The sequence below is a fragment of the Pelodiscus sinensis genome, chromosome 2 (assembly GCF_049634645.1).
Source record: "Pelodiscus sinensis isolate JC-2024 chromosome 2, ASM4963464v1, whole genome shotgun sequence".
Taxonomy (NCBI): domain Eukaryota; kingdom Metazoa; phylum Chordata; order Testudines; family Trionychidae; genus Pelodiscus; species Pelodiscus sinensis.
This window is the reverse complement of record NC_134712.1, coordinates 203,698,784-203,719,074: the sequence shown is the minus strand read 5'-3', so window position 1 is coordinate 203,719,074 and position 20,291 is coordinate 203,698,784. Positions and strand designations below refer to the sequence as shown.

Genomic DNA, 20,291 nt, shown 5'->3' with positions numbered 1-20,291 from the left:
TAGAGTCCAAAGATACTTAGCCTAGGGGCACTATTTCTAATAGAGGTTTTTTAGGATATTTTGTATTATCCAGCTCTCATTTCTAAATGAGTCAGCCTGACTGCAAGATGAGGTTTCCTTACTTATAGGCTATTAAAAAATAGGCATGTGCCACCTTGTCTACATACTCCACAAGTTCATACCTGCTAAACTGTAGAAAAGAATTGATGTTACTGTTTATAAAATGAATGATGCTAGGGTTTTGTGACTTACACAAGTGAGAAAATAAGTATGATTTAAGAAAAGAGTTTCAGAAGATACTGACTTAAGAAGCTATTTATATGTTACACTCCCCGGCTCTGAATATGAACACTACATTTGTGTTTTCCTTACCTACATCACTGTTCAGTTTGGTGGGCTGGAATTTGTCTGTCATCAAGTCTCATTTATCCAACAGCCAAAAACCTAGTTGTGCTCCTCTGAAGCATTTGGGACTTGTTAGCTTTTCTTGCATAGGTAGAGTTACATTTGTAATGTGGATGACTAAGAAATAGTCACATAATTATTGTCAGATGATGAATTGTGACTTCTTTCACACACTATTCTACAGCCAAATACTTATCTTTACAATGTTTCTTTTATTTAATAATATTAATGTACAGTTAAACAATTAATCAAAGGAAAATTATGGAAAAGCAAGAGTATCCTACAATAAATAAAATTGCAAGTCATTATTCAAAAAGTCCATGAGACCATCACTGAAAAGTGTACTAAAAGGAAAACTATTCCCTAGTCAAGCTATGTACAGTATAAGTATAAATCTGACATTTTGGCTCAAAGGATAGACTCTTTAAAGATTTATTCATCCAAGACCATAACTTGAAGCAAAAAAAATATATCATATGTAATCAAAAAGTGAAGACGTCTCCAAAGGCTTTCCTTGCTGACCGATCCCCGCCTTGACTGCCGGTTCATGCCGACAAACAGCTGAGCCGGCACAACATGGCAGCCATTTTTATTCTAATGAAGCGGGGGATATTTAAATCCCCACTTTATTGACTGTGTCGGTATGTCTAATTTACATGCCTCTGATGACAGAGGCATGTAGTCTAGACATACCCCAGTGTGCTCCATTTCCCTGCATCTCCTTCCATTGCGCCGAGAGCGGAGGTAGGGGGTGACCACTGCTACTGCCCCCCTTCCCACCCCAGTCATCCCTGAAGCCATGTCCGAGAGAGAGAGAGGGTGCCATGGTGTGGTGGGGACAGGGCTGTGGTGGAAGAGATGGGGCTTGAGAAAGAGTAATGGACAGCCACCCTCCACAACTCCTGGACCAGCCTGCACAACTGCTCCAGCCCAGGATGTGGGCCGGGAGTTTGATGCCTCTGGTCTAAAGACAAAGTGCACTACAGAATGTCTAGTATGTGGTAGTAAGGTCCATATAGCTGGTAAGTGTGAGCTAAGACAAAAAGCTGTAGGTTTGCTTGCTGTGCATTATCTTGCATAAAGATATGCCCTAAGGGTGGCATATATAGTGGGTTATGCTCACTTCATATAAATCGGCATAGCTCATTGATTTCAATCAAGATAAACTGATCAAAAAAGACAAATAGCAAGTACTTCATTTAGGATTGCCAGGTAGACCCCGCCAAAAAACCGGCAGAGCTGGCCGGGGGAGGGAGTGTCCGGGGGCCGCGGGACTGGCCGGGAGAAAGCAGGGGGGCAGGGAAGCAGCGCTGGGGAGGATCAGGGGCCGCGAGGCTGAACAGGAGGAAAGGGGGGCAGGAAAGGGGAGGGAAGGTGCAGTCACTGGCCACAGCCGGAGTCCTTCCACCTGCGCTCCCGGCAGGCACTCCCTTTAGTTGCGAGCAGAAGCCGGGCGGGGGCGGGGCTGGGAGTCACTCTCCCCACCCAGCTTTTGCATGGAACCAGAGGCTCCCAGCATGGAGGCGGGGCTGCGATTGGCACTGGGAGCCTCTGGTTGCATGCAGAAGCCGGGAGGAGGTAGTGGCTGAGAGTCCCGGGCCCCGCCCCGCCCGGCTTTTGCATGAGACCACAGGGCTCCCAGCGCCAATCATGGCCTGCTTCATTTAGGAAGCTATTTATTATTATACCTACAAGATAGTTAATTTATGACTTTTATACTGAGTACACACAAAGGTCAGTTTAAAATTTATAAATGTTTGGCTAATATTTCTGTATAGTACTATAGTTAGTACTTCGTATGTACAGGCTTATTCCAAAATGTATTATTAGTAATATAAACTTCCCTGCTTGACTCTTCTATGATAACTGTATTTTTTCCTCCTTCTTACCACTAATACTTGAAGGGAATGGAAAGGTAATATTTAATGCAAAACATAAATTTTTGTAAAAAGAATTTTCAAAGTCTAAGTCCATTAGGAATGCTTTCTCAAAGTTTGCTTAAACTGTTATGGTTTTTAGAAAACAAATAATAATGTATGGGTTATGGGTAAAATACTGCTATACTGTATTTATTAGTGCATTAGAACTCTAACATCAAATTAACTAGAATTTGTGAGCTGGTAAAATAAGGAAGAAATATCAGACAATATAACTAGACAACCATACTACTTTTAATTCCCGTATTTGGTGCCTCAATATTAAGTTTATGCTTCTAATATACATTCAAAAATAGAAAGTAATAACAAATGAGGTGTCCAAGCTAACAGAATGAAAAAGCTAACCAAATAATATAATACTGGAAATAAATACAGATATTTTACCAGTTTGAATAAGATAGGTCCCACTCCCACAAGCCCTCGTGATTTCAGCAGGAGTTCTCACACGCTTACTTTTAAGAGCATGTGTATATGCAGGATCAAAGTAATAAACTGGGGCAAAAAACAGGTAACAGAACAATAGTTAAAGATTATATAATCAGTGATCAGATCTTCAGCTGACAAAAAGTGGCAGAATTCAGCTATGCCATTTTATGTCAACTGAGAAACTAGTCACAGACAGATCCTCCAAGCCCTCCATGAGAGGAATTCACATTAAAATCAGTAGAGTAGAGTGTGTACAGTACTGGGCTTGTGATTTTTACCCTAACATGTTTTGTTTTGATTCTGATTTTATAAATATCCACTTAAAGTAGCATTGTACTTTTGTCACTTGAGCTTATTGAGCCCACCCAAGGCTTTTCTGCATGCTCAGACGGATATAAATTATTAAAAGTGGTTAGAAATGCCAAGAGTAACATAACTGAACTAGATTCACATAAACAATACAAACAGTCCAAAACAGCACTTAATTCAATATGCTAAAAATATCTTGGCTAAAGGATCAATATTTAACTGTTGTTTTTTTAAACTCATCATACCCAAGTCTCTGAATTATGTTTTTTTTTTTCCATTTTCCACTCATCCTGTACTAATTCACTCTTAACTACCCCATCTATTTCAAGTATATAATGGCAATTTATCCAATAACTGTGATCTTAAATTATGTCCATCTAAACTTTTATTTCCTTTAACATAATTTTAAAGTGAACTATAATTTATTTTTGCATTGCACATGGAGGGCCAGATACTTTATTGCATCAATGGGACTACTTATATGACAGAGCTAAAAATCTCAGGGAGGATTTTCAAGATCTATCAATATTTTGGATTTTTCAAAGTTTTTTAAATACAGTTAAAAATATAACCCTATTGAATTATAAAATGAGCATTAATTTTCTTTCAGCAACTTTTGTGATGTTTTGTGATTTGTGAGAAAAGAATTGTTTAATAATTTTGTGTTAAATTATGGCTTTGCCATGTGCCCAGAGTAAAAAGCAACACACTGTTGGAGCACCCTAGGAGACCACAAGTTTCTATGGTTTCTCCACTGGTCTGGGAGGGAACAAACTGCATCAGATCTATACCTATTGCAATGCAGATTACCTGACAACACTGATGCAGTTTTGCTGTCATGCACATCAGGGAAGAGAGCCTCTTACAATGTGGTGACTCTTAGCCTGTTTCCCCTCGCCTGCTACTACTCATGGTACACGTAGTTAGTATCTCCTTACTACTTTGGACCAGTGTGCAAAACAAACCATAATTTGGCCCTTTCTTCATCACTGATTATTATAGTAAATGCCCACAAGCTTATTGTGTTCCTAAATATTTTTTCTGGTATGCATTTTTATAACTCCTAAATACATGTACATATCGTGTACATTGTGTAACATATATACATAAAAATTATTATATTGGTACACTATACTGTGCTATAAATAAACGCCTATATAAATCTGGGTCATTACTCAACCCATCCTCCATGATCATTATTTTCCACAGTCCTGTACTGTGCATATTTGCAGATTCATATTTCCAGATTCTTCAAATTAAGACATACATCTATGTAATGCTTTTTTTGTGATGGTACGGCCCGGAAAGCCATACCGTCACCTATTTTCCCAGCACACAGAAAAGGAATGGCATTTCACCTGTTTTCCTGGGGCGGTATGGCTCCTGATGGAAGCCTGCTCAGGATGCGCGGCATTTTGGCTCTTAAAGGGGCTGCGACCGCATTTCGGCCCCCAGTGCGGGGGGGTTTGTTTTGTGTTTTTGTTGTTTTGCTCAGCAAGTTTACCCTGGAGTACTGTCACCTTTTTTGTCTTACAAAAAAAGCACTGCATCTATCTCACAGGTTGTCAGAACATGAATGGTCATCATTTACTTTATAAACAAGATCCACATAAAGTAGTTTTACTCATAACTGCTTGTATAGGAAATGAGGACACAGCATCTTCAAATGTGAAGGGTATTTATCCGGTGAAGTTAGTTTCACGTATAATTGGAGCAGATATGCTATAATTTTCATATATGTATCATTCATGTAATTCTATTGAATTCTCACTTGTAATTTGTTTTTTATTTATAAACATAGAATATTTATTTATATTTATTTATAAATGTATTTTATTTATGAATGTAGAATGTTTTGCTGCCATGGTAACAATCAATAAGTGTGTGTTAGATATCATAGTGTAAATAGCATTAATGTTGCTACAGTATTATCTGTAAAAAAAAATAAAAAAAAATTTAATATTTTAAAAGAACTAACCAAAATAGACAGATTGTTATTGTTTCTTATGATCATAGACTTAGAACAGTCATACTAACTTCTAGGTTTCATTTGAAAATTATATGAACTGAGAGTCACCAGGACAAACACATACCTTTAATAATTGATTCAGCAGCATATAGATCCCTCTTGTAGGTCACCTAAAGGACAGATAAACCTCATTAGACTTAACACAGCAGGAAGGAATGTAAAACCAATAAAATAGTACCCCAAAGGCAATTCTTTACATTTGAAGTACCATAAACAAATGATTTAGTCAATTTCTTAATTATAGAAATACCACTGGGAAATATGAGAACAAACATTATGGAAATCACAAGAGACACTATAGAATCATACTCTGTTTTTATAGTAATAGAGATGTAGCTATGTTAGTCTAGTCTAGCTGAAACAAAAAAAAACAGAACTATGTAGCACTTTAAAGACTAACAAGATGGTTTATTAGGTGAAGAGCTTTCGTGGGCCGGACCGACTTCCTCAGATCACATTGTGGAAGAAAATAGGCATGACCATATATACCAAAGGGATACAATCAAAAAAAGTGAACACATACAAAAAGGACAAATCAAACTTCAGAACAGAGAGGGGATGGGGGGGGAGGTAAATGTCTGTGAGCTAATGATATTAGAGGTGATAATTGGGGAAGACAGTATCAGACAGTATCACAAAGAAAAAACAGTTTCTTGCCATTTCAACCAGAAAGGGCATTGTCTCAACGACTTGATTACCTGCATACTGCTTCAAAGGCATTTTAACTCCAGACTTGAAAGAGAAACCTCTGAACTGTCATTCATGCTTAAATTTGACACTTTACGCCGGGGTCTTAACAAATACGCTAATTATCTTACCCATTACAAAGATAGCGTCCCCAATTATCACCTCTAATATCATTAGCTCACAGACATTTACCTTCCCCTCCCCCCCCCCATCCGCCCTCTGTTCTGAAATTTGATTTGTCCTTTTTATATGTGTTCACTTTTTTTAGACTCATAGACTTTAAGGTCAGAAGGGACCATTATGATCATCTAGTCTGACCCCCTGCACAGTGCAGGCCACAAAATCTTACCCACCCCTCCTAGAATAATCCTCTCACCTATATCTCAGATATTGAAGCCTTCAAATACTTTGAAGACCCCAAGATGCAGAGAATCCTCTAGCTGTGATCTATTTCCCATAAATCCATGTTGACGCCCTTCATCAGGTCCTGATGAAATGCATCCCAGGATACTCAAGGAGCTGATAGAGGAGGTATCTGAGCCTTTAGCTATGATCTTTGAAAAATCATGGAAGACAGGGGAGATTCCCGAAGACTGAAAAAGGGCAAATATTGTGCCCATCTATAAAAAGGGGAAGCCATGAGGAATTCCTGGACAGTATTCCTGTGGAGTCCACGGAGGTCACTGTCCTAGGATGTGGGACTGTTGACCAGCCACTTATGGAGGAGGCGGTGGTGCAGGGTGAGCACTGGCAGCTGGTTACTTCCGGCAGCAGGCAGTGTTCCACCCCTGCTCCTAACCCTCCCACTGTGTTGTTACATAACTGTTACACTTTACTTTCAGCAGGAGACAAAGAGTCACCCCCCACAGTGGAGGAGACCAGGCCTTGCACCACCAAGGTTGAGCAGTCTCCTGCCACCACTGAGAGGAGGAAACGTAGGGTAGTGGTGGTTGGAGACTCTCTTCTGAGGGGAACGGAGGCACCCATCTGTCGCCCTGACAGCTCATCTCGAGAGGTATGCTGTCTGCCAGGGGCCCGTATCCGAGATGTTACGGAGGCATTGTCGAGGATTATCCGGCCCTCTGACTACTACCCCATGCTACTCATCCACGTGGGCACAAATGATACTGCCAGGTGTGACACTGAGCAGATCAAGTGTGACTACAGAGCTTTGGGAGTACGGGTGAAGGAGTTTGGAGCGCAGGTGGTATTCTCTTCTATCCTTCCTGTCAAAGGTAGAGGCCCGGGCAGAGAGAGGTGCCTCCTGGAGGTGAATGCCTAGCTGCAACGATGGTGTCGCCAGGAGGGATTCGGCTTCCTTGATCACGGGGTGCTCTTCCAGGAAGGACTGCTTGGCGGAGATGGAGTTCACCTTTCCAGGAGCGGGAAGGCCTTGTTTGGACACAGACTGGCTAACCTTGTGAGGAGGGCTTTAAACTAGGTACGTCGGGGGCAGGTGAGCAAAGCCCACAGGTAAGTGCTGCATGTGCGGGACTGGGAGATGGGTTGGAAATAGGGGAGACTACGGCCTATAATGGCAAGGAGAAAGGAGGGTCAGGGCACAACAGGGAGGCAAGATCAAATCAGTATCTTAGATGCCTATATACAAATGCGAGAAGTATGGGTAATAAGCAGGAAGAACTGGAATTGCTAACCAATATATACAACTATGATATCATTGGTATTACAGAAACCCGGTGGGATGGGACGCATGATTGGAATGTTGGTATGGAAGGGTACGGCTTGCTCAGGAAGGACAGACAGGGAAAAAAGGGAGGAGGGGTTGCCTTGTATATTAAAAATGTACACACTTGGACTGAAGTGGAGATGAATGTAGGAGATAGCTGTATAGAGAGTCTCTGGGTTAAGCTAAAAGGGGTAAAAAACGAGGGTGATATCATGCTAGGAGTCTACCACAGGCCACGAAGCCAGGTGGAAGAGGTGGATGAGGCCTTTTTTAAACAATTAACAAAACTATCCAAAGCCCAAGATTTGGTGGTGATGGGGGACTTCAACTATCCAGACATATGTTGGGAAACTAACACAGCGAGGCACAGGCTATCCAATAAGTTTCTGGACTGCATTGGAGACAACTTTCTGTTTCAGAAGGTTGAAAAAGCTACCAGAGGAGAAGCTGTTCTGGATTTGGTTTTAACAAATAGGGAGGAACTAGTTGAGAACTTGAAAGTGGAAGACAGTATAGGGGACAGTGATCACGAAATAATAGAGTTCATGATCTTAAGGAAAGGTAGAAGGGAGACCAGCACAATTGAGGTAATGGATTTCAGGAAGGCAGATTTTGATACGCTCAGAGAACTTGTAGGTAAGGTCCCATGGGAAGCAAGACTGAAGGGAAAAACAACTGAGGAGACTTGGAAGTATTTCAAAGGGACGTTGTTAAGGGCCCAAAAGCAAACAATTCCGCTGTGTAGGAAAGATAGAAAATATGGCAAAAGACCAGCTTGGCTTAATAAGGAGATCTTGCACGATCTCAAAATAAAAAAGGAGTCCTATAAAAAATGGAAACTAGGACAACTAACAAAGGATGAATATAGGCAAGCAACACGGGAATGCAGGGGCAAGATTAGAAAGGCAAAGGCACAAAATGAGATCAAACTAGCTACAGGCATAAAGGGAAACAAGAAGACCTTTTATAAATACATTAAAAGCAAGAGGAAGACCAAGGACAGGGTAGGCCCACTGCTTAGTGAGGAGGGAGAAGCAGTAACAGGAAACTTGGAAATGGCGGAGATGCTCAATGACTTCTTTGTTTCGGTCTTCACCGAGAAGTCTGGAGGTGTGCCTAACGTAGTGAATACAAGCAGAGAGAGGGTAAGTTTAGAAGTTAGGATACACAAAGAACAAATTAAAAATCACTTAGGAAAGTTAGATGTCAGCAAGTCACCAGGTCCTGATGAAATGCATCCCAGGATACTCAAGGAGCTGATAGAGGAGGTATCTGAGCCTTTAGCTATGATCTTTGAAAAATCATGGAAGACAGGGGAGATTCCCGAAGACTGGAAAAGGGCAAATATTGTGCCCATCTATAAAAAGGGGAATAAGAACAACCCAGGAAACTACAGACCGGTCAGTTTAATGTCTGTCCCAGGGAAGATAATGGAGCAGGTAATTAAGGAAATCATATGCAAACACTTGGAAGGTAATAAAGTGATAGGGAATAGCCAGCATGGGTTTGTGAAGAACAAGTCATGCCAAACTAATCTGATAGCTTTCTTTGATAGCATAACGAGCCTTGTGGATAAGGAAGAAGTGGTGGATGTCATATACCTAGACTTTAGTAAGGCATTTGATACGGTCTCGCATGATATTCTTATTGATAAACTAGGCAAATATAACTTAGATAGGGCCACGATAAGGTGGGTGCATAATTGGCTGGATAACCGTAGTCAGAGAGTTGTTGTTAACGGTGCTAAATCCTGCTGGAAAGGGATAACAAGTGGAGTTCCGCAAGGGTCTGTTTTGGGACCCGTACTGTTCAATATCTTCATCAATGATGTAGATATTGGGATAGAGAGTACGCTTATTAAGTTTGCAGATGATACCAAACTGGGTGGGGTTGCGACTTCTTTGGAGGATAGGGACATAATTCAAAATGACCTTAGCAAGTTAGAGAAATGGTCAGAGGTAAACAGGATGAGGTTTAATAAAGAGAAATGCAAAGTGCTCCACTTAGGAAGGAACAATCAGTTCCATACATACAAGATGGGAAGCGACTGTCTAGGAAGGAGCATGGCGGAAAGGGATCTAGGGGTCATAGTGAACCACAAGTTGAATATGAGTCAACAGTGTGATGCTGCTGCAAAAAAAAGCAAATATGATTCTAGGTTGTATCAACAGGTATGTTGTAAGCAGAACTCGTGAAGTCATTCTGCTGCTCTACTCTGCACTAGTTAGGCCTCAGCTGGAGTACTGTGTCCAGTTCTGGGCGCCACATTTCAAGAAAGATGTTGAGAAATTGGAAAGGGTACAGAGAAGAGCGACAAGAATGATTAAAGGTCTAGAGAACATGACCTATGAAGCCAGGCTTCATGAACTGGGCTTGTTTAGTTTGGAAAAAAGAGGATTAAGGGGGGACATGATAGCGGTTTTCAAATATCTAAAAGGGTGTCACAAGGAGGAAGGAGAAAATTTGTTCCTCTTGGTTTCTGAGGACAGGACAAGGAGTAATGGGCTTGAAGTGCAGCAAGGGAGGTTTAGATTGGACATTAGGAAAAAATTCCTAACTGTCAGGGTGGTCAAATATTGGAATAAATTGCCAAGGGAGGTGGTGGAATCTCCCTCTCTGGAGATATTTAAGAACAGGTTAGAAAGACATCTGTCAGGGATGGTGTAGACAGAGCTTGGTCCTGCCTTGAGGGTGGGGGGCTGGACTCGATGACCTCTCGAGGTCCCTTCCAGTCCAATGATTCTATGATTCATCGTATTACCCTCCTTTAATTCTGTATTAATACAATCCTGTATCGGCCATTGTCTATTTTGTTCAGAACTAATGTCAGGAGAATAAATCTTTAGTTACCTAGGTTATCCCATTTACGATATTTTAAATATTGGCACAATATTTGCTTTCTTCCAGTTCCCTGGAATTTCCTCAGTGATCCAAGACTTACTGAAAAATTAATACTTATGCTCCAGAGATCTTCTTAGCCAGCTCTTGTTAAAACTTGAAGATGTGAGTTGTCTGGGTGTAATTTTAAAGTGTCTAGTTATAGCAGCTGCAGGTTAGTATCCTCAGATGCTGTCAGAGTGAAATATATTATCATCTGATACATATACATCCTTTGGCTTACTACCAACTTTCTCCCATTGGTTTTATACATACATTTTTTTTATAGCTGTCTTAACTTGCCCTTTAAGCCAGGACTGGTAGTCCTTCCTTAACTGTGGATTTGTAGCCTTTGGAGCATCTAGTCAACTGTTCTTAAGCAATTCCCAATATCATTAACACTTTTCTGATTAAATTCTACCTTTCTGCTGATTTGGCTCATAATTGTTTTCAGCTTTGTGAATGATTCTCACTCCAAAAATGAGTACAAGCTTTGAAAATAAAATTATTACATAAAGCATTTATAGAACAAAGGTAGCAAATAGCAGTGCTCACATTTAAAAGTGTTACTAAGAGTAGTTATTAAACAAAAGCAATCATGATCTAGATAAGTCAGATAAAATGACCTGACATAATTAAAAGGAACAGCATTACATGCACGTAAAAATCATCTTTTCTATGGTTACATCAGTTAAGCCATAGTTTAATGAGATGTAAACAGCATTCCAAATAATGAAAGGGTGGTGGAAAGATGGCAGAACTGCTCTGAGGTAATATCAGATAAGGAATATTCCTAAAACAAGATTTTCAGATTGCGTCACCCTCCTCTCAAGAGGTGGGATGGAAAACTTGGCTTACTAAGGATGTCTCTCTGTTAGTAAAAAAACCCAACAAATGGTCTGGTAGCACTTTATAGACTAACAAAACATGTAGGTGGTATCATGAGCTTTCATGGGTTGGTTTTTTTCCTATAACAGACTAACTCGGCTACCTCCTGAAGTCTCTGTTAGTAGCAGCTCTCTGTTTTATCATCAGTTTAGTGAAGCAGCTTTTGGGTGAGTACCTTGAGATTGGCCAAAACTGCTACAAATGTCTCTTCAAGAATTAAAGAACTGAGAAAGGACATTTTTTCCTCAGACAGAATCCAAAGATACTGAAGATTATGGACAAAACAAAGCTGTTCTAAAAGAATATCCGTTGATGGATTGTGGCTTACTAAGGATCTAGAAACCTCTACAAAAATGTGTGGAGCAGAGTCAGAGAGGAAGACTGTTTTAGCATTTTTAATTACTTAAAACTGTTTCCCATTGTATAAGGGACAACAGGCTGCAGACATCCTATTCTAGATACTTTTAAATTTCAAAAACCCTTTGAAGCATTATTATTGTGTCAGTTCTCCTTAATTAGGGTGGAGTTATTTTCCTCTGGTGGAAGTAAAGAGACTGATGTTGATCCCTCTGGAAACATATCAGTTCTTGGATGTGTAATGTAACTCATCACAACACCAAAATGCTTCATAGAAAAGCCAGTAATAATACATTAGACAATCACTGTTTGTAACTGGCTAATGCTAAGTGCATTAGTGATATTTTAAAATTTTACAAAAATGACTAAAATGAACATTCAGGGCCTAATAATGAATGAATGAATGAATGAATGAATGAATGAATGAATGAATGAATGAAACATTGCTCTTACCTTCCAGAGGTCAGGTGATCCCTCTATAAGTTTGGCATTTGTTTTACAGTATTTTAGAGCCAAATGCAAACATTCCGTCCCATAATCCAAGTCATAATCACTACACTGTATCAATTAAAACAAAAACAAATTTGTGTTATTACAGTTAAGAGTATAATCATCACATTAATGGTCAAAGTGACAAAATATTTTTCTAGTTTAACCACATTTGGTGTCCTTACAATTCCATCCGCAGCACTGGCACCTTAACTTGTGTAGGTTAGGGGACAGGTGGCTTGGCAAAGCCACGCTAGGAAACCTACCTTGTTCACACTATGCCAGACTTTAGTAATTTACATACTTTCACGACTCGAGATAGCCTTTGTGCACCATTAGGTGCTAAACTTTGATGATCAGAAGTTCAAGTTATGAAAAGTTGCTGTTGAGGCCTTGATTTTTAAAGGGAATTATTGAAATATCAATTTAACAGTTAACTTCACAAACACTGGGGTACTCTGTAGCTGGCAGTAGAAGAATGGGCATTTTCATTCAAAAGACAAAATGGGCAATGTATTTAAAGTATGGGAAAATGGGAAAATGAGGGAGTTAAATGAGATTTTATATATCCCTTACATATCTGTGCATCCATGGTCAAACACATACAGAACCCTACAGTAATACGGCTCCATGTTATAACCACAAGTTTTCACATGAAGTTGTTATGCTTAAAAGAAGCACACAGGATCTTTTTCAGGGGGATAAGGCAACATGCCGCATTTATTGATAATATAACAAAGTAGCATATACCTTCACACACACAGACACACACGCACGTACGCACCCTGCTGATGGAATAGTTACCAGTCTATTGCTTGGCCCAACCTATTGGCCAGATAGGTCAGGTGCGAGGAAGGAGCCGGGTTCTTGTCAGTCTGGACTGACACTCCATAGTCTTAGCAGGACGGAAACCCGAAGAACCATACAAGTAGCCCCATCCTTTATGGGATTTTCCTTCCATGCAAGTCTATGCCTTTTGCCTTGTCAGGCCTTAATCAGTCACTCAGCGTCACAATCAATCTTCCTACGACATATGCTTATGAGGAAGAAGTTGTTCTCACAGGCATTTGATATCTATACGCTGACAACCCCTCGGAGGTGTTGTCTTCAAGCTAAAGTTGTTACTGGTTCCCTATCAAGGGGTGCTTGCCACTAACTTCAGGGTTCGTCAATCTGACTTGGTCCAGTTGCGTCTTCAGTGTGCTTTCGCTTAGTTGATAATTATTTGGTGCTTCTGAGTCTCCATCCCTTCCTATAAAGATCTGGGCATGCAGAGGCCTTCACACTAATCTCTCCTAAAACATTCTCTCTCTCATTCACACAAACAATACATTTACACAATTGGAGCGTGGGACAAAAGGGTACTTCTAGTCACTTTAACAAAGTTACAAAGTCTTTCAACATTAAACTTCTTTCTATCTATTAGAAGGCCTTTCCTAATATTAACATCACTATATATTACAATACGCCATCCCTTCACTTTAACATCAGAACATGCTAACATCAAACAGAGCTGGTGCTAAGTTAACAAAGCTGGCTGGCCTGTCTGAGGCCTACAACTTGTGTTTAAGTTTAATCCAAACCTTTTGCTATAACATAAGTCAGTTAGTTATAATGAATGTATTACTTACACAATTGCAAGGTTACAAAGTGGATGGAATTCCATTCACTTTCCTATCAATTTGAAAGGGCATGCTCCTAACAACACCCTTCTCCTCTCGTCCCTGCCAAGCATCTGAGCATATCTAATTACTGAGGATTTCAAAGGAAAGAATAGTAGGAGTGGAAAGAGCACAGCTACACTCATCACAAAACATAGACTGAGGTTTATAACACCCTGATTCTCATACTGTCCTGACCCTGATGTAAGTTAAGCAGCCCATAGGCTACTCTACACTCCCTAAGGGTATGTCTACACAGCAAAGTTACTTTGAAATAACAGCCCTTATAACAGCGGAGCACTTATTTCGAATTTGATAATCCTCATCCTACGAGGAATAACGCCAAATTTGAAATAGCTATTTCTAAATAAGTGCTGTACAAACACTTATTTCGAAATAGGGGGCCTCCAGCCTTCCTAGGCTGCCCTGGTGGCCTCAACCAAGAACACTTCTCTCCCTCCCCCCACTCCCAGAGCCCTTAAAGGAGTAGACTCTGGTCACAGTGCCAAACCTGCCAGCCCAGATTCAGTAGTCACCGCCCCTGACCCGTAGCCCCAAAACAGAAGCCAGCAAGCACAGGCAGCCAGCCTTCCACTGCTCCCCAGGAGTAGTCTGCCAGCTCCCAAGAGCCTGCCAGGGCTCGGAGAAGATCCAGGGTGGAGATCGTGGACCTTATTCAGGTTTGGAGGGGATGCTCCCAATATCCATGATCTCTGCACTAGACAGATGAACACGGCCATCTATGGCAGGATAGCTGCCAGCCTGACCACCAAAGGCCACATGTGAACCCAGGAGCAGGTCTGCATGAAAATCATGTTGGTCCAGCGAGATCCCCAATGCTGAGCTTCCCCTCCCCATTTTTCCTCTTGTTTCCCCCTTCCAGATCCCTCCTTCCAGGTTTCCCTCTCTTCTCCCCTGTCCTGCCTCCTTTCTCCAGTCTCACCAGAGTTTCATTTCCCCCCCTCCCCAGTTTTATTAAATAAAGAGAGTTTGCATTCATGAAAATGTGTATTTTATTTTACATCAGGAAGGGGGGCTACGAAGGGGTAATTGAAAGGACATGAGGGAGGAATGAGGCACAAGCCCCCAATGGCGCAGACCAGGGAGGCTCTTAGTTCTCCTCAGGGTGGAAGCTCTCCCGCAGAGCCTCCTGGATACTGACAGCCCCCCCACAGACCTCCCAGATGGCAGCCTGCAGAAAGTGCAGCCAGGCTCGCAGCAACGCGTCCAAGAGAAGCACCGGAGTGCCCAGGAGCGGCTCTGGCTCCATGTTGCCGAGTGCTGTGGTGTCCCAAGTGAGGGCAACCAGAGCACGCAGAGACAAAATGCTTTGCTGTCCCTCATCAAAGTAAACAAGCAAGCAGGGAAACCTGAGAACTGGCTGTCGGGGGGGGGGGGGGGGGGGGGAGGGGTGTCCCTTTCAGCACAGACCTCAGAAAGCCTCAGGCAGCAGCCCCAAGTAGTTAAGTCCTGACCTGGAGCCCTGCTAGAACTGCCAGCCTTAAATGCGATTCAGAGTCCACTCAGTGTGGACGTGCTATTTTGAAATAGCAAAATGCTATTTCGAAATGCATTTTGTGTGTAGACGCGTTATTTCAAAATAAGATAAGAATGGCATAGGAGACAACACTGCAGGAGAAATTCCCCACGTGGCTAGATTATGTTCTAAGTGTCTAGACCAGGGCCAAAAATCTAGCAGATATCCTATATACAAGTTTCACTATGAAATTAGTTTTCTTTAGATTTGGCGGGGATTGCAGAAGTGCCACGCTCAGTTTAGAGAAGTTATTTGTCATGTTCAGTTTTAAAAATATAGAGTTAAGGTAAATGGTTTTAAATTCTGACTTCAGTTATAGCTGCAAATGCTCCAAAATAACTGAAAATATTATCCAAAATAAAAAAGTTCACATTAGAGCCCATCGAAAAATATATAGAAAACGTTTTCCTTTTCCAATCTCTGAGTAATTAAAATATGGCATGATTACACAATTAATTGTGGCGTACAGCAATTTAGAAGCAGAAAACCAAAGCAGAACATTTTAACACTACAGCCACTCCCCAAGTTACGAACAAGTTAGGGACCAACAACTGGTCCATAACTCGAAGTGTTCGTAACTTGGATTCCATAGAGTTACATGGCAACCACGCTGCTCATAAGCTCAGATTGCCGTTCATAACTCGGATCCGCATCTACGACCACTTTGATCGTAAGTGCGGATGGTCGTAAGTGGATGTGGTCATAACTCAGGGAGCAGCTGTACTATAAGCAGAGAAGAATGAAGCCAAATTATTTATACTCATTTACTTATTTATACCTCAGTATTAGCATATAAGTACCATAATCAGGGAGTATGAAATGAGAATTTTATAGGGCGACAGAAAAAGTAATCTGATACATTTATTTTTTATTCCCTTTTCCCCTTTCTTTCCTTATTCGGTTTAGGGAAGGAAAAAAACCAATAATGCCTAACACGGCAGTTGTGAATGTCTTTAAAGTCTGTTAGATTGATTGCAGAAGAAAGGAGCGACAATTCTATAATGTGACTCACAGTAGTCTTATATTTCCTTAATCAATTTAATTATATAGGGTACAGCTACATTTAAAATGCTAGAGAGGCACAGCTGCAGCAGCTGCATTGTAGGTAATCACTATAGCAACAGGAACACTCTCCTGTTGCTTTAGTTAATTCACCTCTCCAAGAGGGGTGTCCAGGGACTAGCCCCTTTGACGGTCCAAAAGTGCCCAAAGTCAGGGTCCATATTCGCTTTCCACCAGGCAAACAGGACCCTGCAGGCTCAGTCCCAGAGTACGATTCCCTCTATTAAGGTGAATACGGCCCTGTAGGCCTAATTCTCAAAGTATAGCCCCCATTATTAGGGTGAATACAGCCCTGCTGGCCTAGTCCCAAAGTACAGCCCCTTCTAACAGGGTAAATATGGCCTTGCAGGCCTAGTCAGATACTCACTCACTCCCCTCTCTCAAGGTCACAATGGCCTAGCGGTCCAGTCCAAAGTAAGCTTCCCCAAATGCTAGGGAGCTGGATTGTTCTGGGGCAGAGAGGTAGGGGGACCCAGGCCCTCCCACTCCACCGGGTCCCAGCCCAGGGCCCTATTGGCAGTGGCAAATTCCGCTACCAGCTCGGCGGGGATGCGGGGCGGAACATGCCAAGCTCCCAGAGGACAATCCTCTGCCCTGGGCTACTTCCTACACCTCCTGGTGCGCTGATCCGTTCTTGGGGTGTTGCTCGGTGGGTCGGTCCCCTCTGGACGGCCTCCCTGGCGGGGGCTGTCGCTACTGCCGCTGCGGCTGCTCTGGAGCTTGGACCGGAGCTCCTTCCCCTCTGGTGGTCAGCCCCAACTGAATGGCTCCCTGGCTTTTATACCCTGGCTCCCCTGGGAGCATGCCCAGCAGAGCCATGGGGGTGGGGCCCTTTCAGCCAGCTGGGCCTGGGCAACTCCCTGCTGTTCTGTGTGGGGTAGGTACACCCAATCACAAGTTTTTCCATTGACCTAGCACTGTCTACAGTGGGGGCTAAGTCAGCCTAGCTATGTCTCTCAGGGCATGTCTATACTGCAGCGTTATTTTGAAATAATTCACGTTATTTTAAAATAAAGTGAGTGTCTTCACAGCAAGCCCATTATTTTGAAATAATTTCGAAATAACGTGTCTTATTCCAAATTCTGTAACCCTCAATTTACAAGGAATAATGTCCATTTCAAAATAGTAATTTTGAAATAGAGCATGTGTAGATGGCCCAATTAGAGTTATTGCAAAATAACTGGCCTCCAGCGATTCTCATAGCTGCCCTGGTGCCCACTCTGTCCACACTCATCAACATTCTATAAATCCCCTTGCCCTACAGCCCTTAAAAGTGCAGTAACAGGGAAAACAGTTTGTGGCATGACGCGAGCCCTGCTAGTACTGTGCCACGCAGCAGCGCCTTGCTCTGCCTTGTGCCAACATTGCTCCTTAATTTAAATAACTCTTCTCCCTCACTGGCATGTGTCCCTCTGCTGTATTTTTGAGAGCAAACATATCTCCTGTCAACCTTCATTTTGCTACGCTAAACAAGACAAGCTCCTTACGTCTCCTCTTGTAAGACACATTCTCCATACATCTGATAATGTTAGTAGCCATTCTCCACACCTGTTCCATTTTGAGTCCATCTTTCTTAAATGTGGGAGACCAGAATTGAACACATTAAGTTTCATTAGGGTTGCCAGGTGTTTGGTTTTGAACCAAACAGTCCAGTATTTGAGCTTTCTGTCTAGGAAACAAATTGAGAAAATACCAGATATATAAATGTCCGGTATTTTCTAATTAAATAAGTTTTTATTATTATCAGAAGTATCAGTACATAGTTGCGTACTGCCTGGCTGGTACACATGCTCATACTGCATGAGTGTGTCTACCAGCCAGGCAGTTCGCAACTACGCAGTAGAGTGGAGGGGGGCTGGGCCGGGATGGAATCCCCGGGGCCGGATTCGCCAATGCACAGGACAGGCAGCACCCCAGGATCTGCGTGCACCCGAGTCAGCCCCGCTCCCCCGCTGGCTGGTTCCCCCGCGGCCAACCCCACCCCCCCCAACCTCCTCCTGGCTAGCCCTGCTCCCCGCCAGTCAGTTACTTTCCCTGATCTCCCCCAGCCAGTCCTGCTCCTCCCGACCTTCTCTTGGCCATCCCTGCTTCCCGTCTGCTAGTTCACCCCCCCCGATCTCCCCCAGCCAACCCCTCTCCCCGAGTGCCTCTCTCCTCTCCCCTCCCCCCCCCCCCCCCCCCCCCGTTCTGAGATCACGTGTCCAGTATTTTTTTGAAACCCATCTGGTAACCCTAGGTTTCATTAGTCCTTTGTATAGGGATAGTAACATTTCTCTATCTCTAATAGAAATACATCACCTGATGCACCCTAAAACTGATATTGATTTTTTTCTTGTTCTAGTCCCTAAGTGCATAACCTTGCACTTTGCACTATCAAACTGTATCCCATTTATATTACTCCAGTTTTCAAGGTCATCCAAAATTTCTTGTATGATATTCTAGTCCTCTTCTGTTATTAGCAATCCCTCCCAACTTTGTGGAGTATAGATGTTAGTAAAAGTACTGAAAATAGATAACTGCTCTTTGAACCACAGTTATACATTAAGATAGGGCCTGGAACAGCCGTGCAGGCCAGATCATAGCCCTAAATGGATCCAGCCCACTAGTGGCTTTTGCCCACCCCTGCCTTAATCTGTTACTGTGATTCAAAGGGCAGTGATTAGTGGCTTTTACTAATATCTATACTCCATACAATCAATTCATAGCAAAAGGATTTCAAGCAAAGACTTAAATACCTTTTTTTGTCTGAGTGGACATTAAACTCCAGCTCAATGGATCACATTTAAATAGGCATGAGCGACCAATGGCGCTATACAGAGGCTATGTCTACACTGCACCTGTTTGGCACAATAAATATGCAAATGAGGCAAAGCGTGGAATATCGCCTCACCTCATTTGCATAATTAATGAGGCTCCGTTTTTGCACAAGAGACTTTTGTGCAAAACCCCCTCTTGCGCAAGAGCTGTTCTTCCTGAAAAAAACACGGAAGAACGTCTCTTGCGCAAAAGTGTCTTGTACAAAAGCAGAGCCTCATTTACATATTTTTTCCACAAAATGGGAGCAGTAGAGACATAGCCGAATGTTTAAAATGAGAATATGAAGAAATCATTTAGTACCAGTCTCACAAAAAGAGTGAGCAGCACTGATTTCTGAGCCCCCATATATCCTTTCCAGAATTTTTCTTAGCTTTGTTTTTCCTAGTTTAGTCACACCATTCCTTTTTAAACAAGTAACAACAAAAACAAGTAGAAAAAGACTAAGTGGAAAATCACAGTCACTTCAGGTGACAAAGAGAATGTCAGCAGTCCATGGTTCTTCAGAAAGTCCACAATGAATTACAATATGTCAACATACAGAGAAGTGGGTTTCCCCATTATCCGTGTCCTCAGTTCTGTCACTCGATCTACTGCTTGGTGTCCACTGCTTTACACACTAATGCAGTGAAAGAATTCCTGCCAAAAGGTAAGTGAAGAAATCTCATACTCCAAGGCACCAACTTTTTGGAGATCCCTGGATGACAGGCAATTTCCACAAGTTGATATGTGAAGAGGAGATTGGATTTTGGAGTGCTTCCAGTAAGCTCTGAGTGTAAAGTGAAGCAAATATTGAGGGGATAACGGTGAAACAGTTAAGTTTTCATTAGAATCTCCTGCTCCAGTTTTTTCAGTTCAATAAAGATATTAATGTAATGCATTTATTCGTTGGAAAGTAAAAACCAAGATTGTATTCACATATGTATCATGATCAGCCATTAATCAATGTATCTAATGAATCTGATCACGTATTATGATGGATGGAATATTTTATAGTTTCACATAAATTAACTTAAATTTGCAAAATTAGGATTTTCTAATATATTAGCATATCCCACTGTCCATGATTACACCACTCATGCACAAGATTGCCTCCCCGAATTCCCACCACTTACTGCAATGATTC

The 20,291-nt window shown here is 42.0% G+C and overlaps 1 protein-coding gene across 11 annotated transcripts in view; it reads right to left on the bottom strand.

Annotated features, from left to right (window-relative positions):
- The window catches only part of CRPPA (CDP-L-ribitol pyrophosphorylase A), a 175,606-nt gene that overhangs the window by 112,465 nt on the left and 42,850 nt on the right, over positions 1 to 20,291 (bottom strand). For all 11 annotated transcript variants that reach the window (XM_075922289.1, XM_075922288.1, XM_075922285.1 and 8 more), the window contains 2 exons: positions 12,056 to 12,160; positions 5,171 to 5,216 (listed from right to left, as the gene is read on the bottom strand). In XM_075922289.1, the coding sequence (XP_075778404.1) occupies positions 5,171 to 5,216; positions 12,056 to 12,160 (151 nt within the window). The remainder of the gene's footprint in view (positions 1 to 5,170; positions 5,217 to 12,055; positions 12,161 to 20,291) is intronic.